This window comes from Trachypithecus francoisi, unplaced genomic scaffold (genome assembly GCF_009764315.1).
Source record: "Trachypithecus francoisi isolate TF-2019V2 unplaced genomic scaffold, Tfra_2.0 Lachesis_group2, whole genome shotgun sequence".
NCBI lineage: Eukaryota > Metazoa > Chordata > Mammalia > Primates > Cercopithecidae > Trachypithecus > Trachypithecus francoisi.
Genome location: NW_022681465.1, coordinates 137575360 through 137581623, shown reverse-complemented (window position 1 = coordinate 137581623; position 6264 = coordinate 137575360). Strand labels below are relative to the sequence as shown.

The following is a 6264-nucleotide window of genomic DNA, read 5'->3' as shown; positions in this document are numbered from 1 at the left end:
AGTTTGTTCCTCCAACTAGAATATGAGCTTCATGAGGTGTCTGGCTTGTTCACCACTGATTTCTGACATTTAGTATAGTAGGTACTCAATAAATATTTGCTGAATGACTTAAGTTGGATAGTGTCAGTGAAGATAGGAAGATATAGATGAACTTTAGAGATTTAGGATGGAAAGCTGACAGACTGCGAGGATGGATTGGTGATTGGAGTCCAGGGCACTTGGAGTTGCCAGCTTAGTTACTGGAGAGCCCCTAAAATAATTTTTTTAAGAGAATGGGAAGTGTTCTTTGAGCACTCTGAATCTTGTCATAACATGGGTTATTTATACTATAGTTATTTGGGTCAAATTTTCTTTCCTGCTTGTCTGTGAGTTGCATGAGGACAGAGCTGGAGTATTTTCATCTTTTTATCTAATCTGAGGCCCAACTCAAATGTGTCATGACCAGTAACTTAAATTTTCTTTTTGGCCTTATGAAAAGGGTGACATGGTTTAGGAAGGTATTATGATTCTCTTTTACATGTGAGAAAATTGAGGCTCAGAAAGGTTGGTAAACCTGTGCAAGATGCCCCAATAAGGAAACAGTGACAGTAGAATTCTGACAGACTGAACACTTGGCAGTGTTGGGAAGGATGGAGCGTCAAGTCTACTTTAGACCTGTGGCTCACACTTTGAAAAAACACAACCAAATAAGGCTTTTTTTTTTTTTTTTTTTTTAAGATGGAGTCTTGCTATCACCCAAGCTGGAGTGCAGTGGTGTGATGTCAGCTCTCTGCAACCTCTGCCTTCCAGGTTCAAGTGATTCTCCTCCCTCAGCCTCCTGAGTAGCTGGGACTACAGGCACGTGCCACCGTGCCCAGCTAATTTTTGTATTTTTGGTAGAGATGGGGTTTTGCCATGTTGGCCAGGCTGGGCTTGAACTCCCGACCTCAAGTGATCTACCTGCTTCGGCCTCCCAAAGTGCTGGGATTGCAGGTGTAAGCCACCATACCTGGCCTAAACAAGGCATTTTAATAACCAAGAACAAGTGGCATCTGTGCCTTAGCCATTTTGCTTACATTTCTCCTAGCTGTCTAACATTCATCAGGTTGCTGCTTGCATCCATGCATTCACTCATCTGTTTATTAAGTGCTAGTGTGCTTCTGAATGTTGCAGTACAAGGGGAGGGAGATGTATGGATGACATAAAACTTTAAAATTAAGAATAAGGCTCTAGGGTCAGACTTCTTATATTTACACGCTGGTGGAGCCAGCATAAGAACTATGTGAGCTTGGGAAAGTTACTTGACCTCTCTAAGCTTCCATTTCCTGAACTGTGAAAACTAGGATAATACACCTTATCTCAGGGTTTTAGTGAAAACTAAAGGGATGGTACCTGGAAAAGTGGTTAGTTAGCACTAGGACTGGCTACCTAATTTAGAAGGCAAAAGGAAAAGCAGAACCCCTTGTTCAAATATTATGAAGAAGGCAACAGTAGAGCATTAAACCAAGAACAGGGCCCTTCTGAGCATGGGGCCCTGTGTGACTGCACAGGTTGCATGCCTGTGAAGCTGGCCATGACTGACACAGTGCCTGACACATGGTGAGTGCTTGATAAATGTTAATTATTAATCACCCCTAGCCACTCCTCTCAGAGTTCAAGATCTGTTGGTGAGAAAAGACAACCCCAAAATAACTGCATAAGAAAGAGTATGACAGACACTGAATACATAGTTGGAGAGTTAGGTGACATTCCAGGATCCACATTTTTAAAAAAGAACACTGAAAATCTAGAGTATGTGAGCCCCTTGAGCTGTGAAAACACAGGTGGAATTTGGATGGAAACTCTCAGTTATGTATTGGTTACCTTTTAGCTTTTGGTGGCTGTAATTACCATGTAAAAGTAGTTTCTTCCTCAGTGGAAAGAACACAGGCTTGTGAGTCAGACATTTCCTATATAGCTAATAATGAGCCACTTTTTTATGATTTTTTTTTTTATATAGATGGGGTCTTGCTATTTGCTTAGGCTGGAGTGCAGTGGTGATTCACAGGCATGATCATAGTGCACTAGTCTCAAACTCCTGGGCTCAAGTGGTCCTCCTGCCTCAGCCTCTTGAGTAGCTGGGACTATAGGCGAGTACCACCATGCCTGGCTAGTGAAAGCCACTATTGACTGAGCATTTCCTATTTCTCAGACATTATGCAAGATGCCTACTATGTATTATCTTATTAAATCTTCCCAACAATCTTGGGAGAAAAGTAACAATTGTTAGCCCCATTTCACAGATAAGGAAAACAAGAATCACAGTGGTCAAGTGAGTTTCCCAAGGTCACCCAGCCGGTCATCAGAGGCAGGGCTCAAACCTAGCCCTATCTGGATCTGGGCTTATAACCTCTAAGTCCTATGCTGTGCCACTAATCAGTGGGTGATCACTGGTCAGGTTATTTTTCCTGCTGTGGTCTCCAGCTACCTCAGAGGGTGATAAAATTTGAGTGAGGCTAAAGTCTGTAAAACCTTAGGTGGGTTAAAATATGTAAACCCTATAGCAAAGTGGCCATGGTTATAGTCTGGGATTTTCCTTCTTTCCTCTTGAGCTAAGCACTGGCTCTTAAGAGTTAAGTGGTTTTATCTTTATTGGAAGGAAATGTGTTAAATACAGACCCATAAAGTACCTACAGTGTTGAGAAAGTAGCGAGTAGCACAGTAAGGAGACTGCCCAGGACTTGAGGTCCTTGGTCCCTCTATGAAAGTATCAAGTGTGTGTAAAAGGTTTAGCACCGAGGTGAGAGAAAGAAGCCATCATCCTCTTATTTTCTCTTGGTTTTACTTAATATATAGAAGGGCAGACTAGTGGGCCTCTGAGTGCAAGATGAGGACTTCATTAGAATAACGACATATTGCCTCCTGGATTTCTAACCCATAGCTCCAAGAACCTCAGTGTCATAGAACATAGGTAAGGGACTTGATTTACTGAAAGACCCTACCCTACAACATCCTGTGGACATTAGAGCTCTGTGCTCCTGTCACTGAGTATCACTGTGAGCTTAAAATATGTCAGCTGCTCCATTTCTCTTTCCTTTTGTGTATTCAGAGCTCTGATTTTAAAACACTCAAATCTGGAAGATTCCAGTAGCTGCACTCTGTCTAAAGCAAATGAGGAATGACTGTAGAATTTGCATGTCCTCTACAGCTTTTGTTCACATGTATGCAGGCAGGGATAACGTTATTGATTGTTCAGCCTGTTTGCCTTGCCCAGTGGTTGTCAGTACTGCCCAATATGAATCAAGTTGGAACAAGTGTGATCAGATGATCAGGTCTTGTCTCTTTACACTGCACCACCAATGCTTCAGCACTGCCTCCCTTTGCCTTAAGGACTGGGAGTGCGATGCTGTGAATGGGATGGAAGGGGTTATTCACATGTGCTTTCATTTCTTCTTCAGAAGGGAAGGCAAAGACATCTATAAAACCTTTACAGCTGTGCAGACTTCTGTATCCCTCCATCCTCATTTCCACCCTTTGTAAAGTCATAAGGATGCTCTCCATTTCCCTCTTCCCTTCTACTTCTTCCCTCCCCATATCCCCTAAAATCATGCAGACAATAAAGGCTGGTCTTTAGGGTGTCCTGGAGAATGAGGGCTACTTCCTAGTCTTCTCTTGGTGTCTCCTTGTGAAAAAAAGCATTTCTTCCTCAGGTGGACAAGCTGATATTTCCTTTGGAATGAAATCCTCGTTCTCTTTCTAGGTCTTCTTCATTTCCCATTCCTGAAGTACAGAAAGACAAGACAAATCAATTTGTTGAATGGTCTAGTGTGACATGGATAAAAACATTTCATGGCACCTAGTTAGATGATCTCCACTGGCCAGGTTGCATTGGGTTCTAGCCCCCCTCTCTCTTTCTGTGGCCCTGAGTAAGTCACTTCTCCATGCTGGTCTCTCTTGTCCCTTCATCCATTTTCAACATAGTTGTCTGAATGGTCTTTAAAAAATGCAATTTATATTCAAAACTCTTTGCTCAAAACCTTCCATCATGTCACAGCAAGATCCATTATGTTACAACAAGATCCATGGTTCCTCAGTGGCCTGAAAGGCTTTAGATAAAAGGCTGGTAAATGATAGTCTGTGGGCCAAGTCTGGCCTATTGCCCATTCTCATATAATGCATCAGCTAAGAATGATTTTCTTATTTCTAAATGTTTGAAAAAAAAAATCAAAAGAAGACGACTATCTCATGACACATGAAAATGATATGAAATTCAAATTTCAGCGCCTGTAAATAAGTTTTATTGGGCTAGGCGCAGTGGCTCATGCCTGTAATCCCAGCACTTTGGGAGGCTGAGGTGGGCAGATCACAAGGTCAGGAGTTCAAGACCAACCTGACCAACATGGTGAAACCCCGTCTCTACTAAAAATACAAAAAAATTATCCGAGCATGGTGGTGTGCACCTGTAATCCCAGCTACACAGGAGGCTGAGGCAGGAGAATTGCTTGAACCCAGGAGGCGGAGGTTGCAGTGAGCTGAGATCGTGCCACTGCACTCCAGCCTGGGCGACAGAGTGAGACTCCATCTCAAAAAAAAAAATTAAAAAAAAAAAGTTTTACTGGGACACAGCCGTTTTCATCATCATTTACATATTGTCCATGGCTATTTTCATGTGACAATGGCAGAGCTGAGAGGTTGTGGAACAGATCATATGGTTCAGAAAGCCTAAACTATTTACTCTCTGGCCCTTTACAGAAAATGTTTACTGACTGCTGGTCTAGATGATCTGGCCCCTCACTGGTTACTTCTCTGATCTCATCTCCTAAAGCTCACCCTTTGTTCCCTTCACTGGAACCACCTGGATCTTCTTGATGTTCCTCAAACATTCCAAGCTTTTTCCCACTTCAGGAACTTGACACTTGGTTCTTCTCTCTGCCTGGATCGTCCTTCCCTCAGCCCCCTGCATGGGTCTCTCCCTCACACTCCATTCAGGTCTCTGCTTTTGTGTCACTTTCCTGAAAGGGTCTTTGCTGTCACTGTGCTTAAGCTCCTTTGGGAGGTTCATCTTCTCTGGCATCACATTATTTATGTGTGGTATTTAAAGTCTTGTCTTCCCAACTCTATGAGACCAGGGACTTTTTTGGGTTCCCTGTTATATAACCAGAAATTATAACAAGACTCACATATGGTAGGTCTTCAACAAATATTTGTTTAATGACTAACTGTAGGAAAGAATAAAGACTCTTCCCTCTCAGGCTCTGAAAACCAATTCCAACCTGAGGGACGTACAGCTGTGCTTTTGTGTTTTTGAGACAGGGTCTCACTTAGTGTCATCTAGAAATCCAGAAAGCTGTGAAACCGAAATATTTCTCCACTGTTTTGGTATAGACTCATTTGGTGGCAAAACTTGACCTGACCTGATATGAGGCTGTTTATAATCTTTATTCACTCCATGTACTATAAATATTCCTGTGTCTTGCTGTAGAATTATTAACATGTTTGCTTACATGGTACCACCTGAGGACTTATTGGGGTTTTCATCATATATTAGTGTAGGTACCATATGACCTTTATAAAATCCAAAAAGTTCTGAAACATAGCTGACCCCCAAGAGTCACACAGAAGGGACTGTGGACCAGCATCCTGGAGGGAGCCATGGACTTAGAATTGGAAGACGTGGGTTTGCTTACTTGCTTTTGCAGTGATATCTTGCATAGCCCTGGGCAAGTCCCATAGTCCTTGATTTTCAGTTACCTCATCAATGAAATGGGACCTCTCCTGTCTCAAAACACATTGTAGGCTCAGAAACCAGATGATTAAGCTTGTTAGAAATATGTGTTAACAAAGAGTGAATAAGTTCTGAATAATATCTGAGGATTACTGCTTCTGAGGAAGGTTCATGAGTTTCATTGCATAAATGCATTGGCAGTTCTCTACCTTTCTCACTAGTTGATTTTTTGGTTTTGGGTGAACTTCCATAAAAAGGGGGTTACCAGGTCTGTGATTTGATAAGCTGAACTATGGCTCTACCTTGGCTTTCTGTAGCACCCTTCCTTGGTTGGAGGCTACGATGGATGGGCTCCTCTTCCTCAGCTCAGAAACACAGTTGACAGGGAGAGATTGCTCTGGAACGCTGTTCTGGGGTTTATTTGCAGTTTCCTGTTGATGGCAATAAATAATTACATAGGTGAGATCTGGTGATGGCTACCAACACCCAGCCTGACCTCAAAAGCATGAGGACACTTTATTATTTTTATTTTTGAGACAGAGTCTCTCTTTGTCACCCAGGCTGGAGCACAGTGGTGCGAG

At 42.4% G+C, this 6264-nt stretch overlaps 1 protein-coding gene across 5 annotated transcripts in view; it reads right to left on the bottom strand.

Annotated features, from left to right (window-relative positions):
• Positions 1-1930: 1930 nt before the first annotated feature.
• AFAP1L1 (actin filament associated protein 1 like 1) overlaps positions 1931-6264 on the bottom strand; it is a 68911-nt gene continuing 64577 nt past the window's right edge. For 3 of the 5 annotated variants that reach the window (XM_033180521.1, XM_033180522.1, XM_033180523.1), the window contains exons 18-19: positions 5986-6114; positions 1931-3738 (exon numbers count right to left, since the gene is read on the bottom strand). In XM_033180521.1, coding sequence (XP_033036412.1) covers positions 3715-3738; positions 5986-6114 — 153 coding nt within the window. In that variant the 3' untranslated portion in view covers positions 1931-3714. The remainder of the gene's footprint in view (positions 3739-5985; positions 6115-6264) is intronic. The other 2 variants (XM_033180524.1, XM_033180525.1) reach the window with 1 other exon arrangement.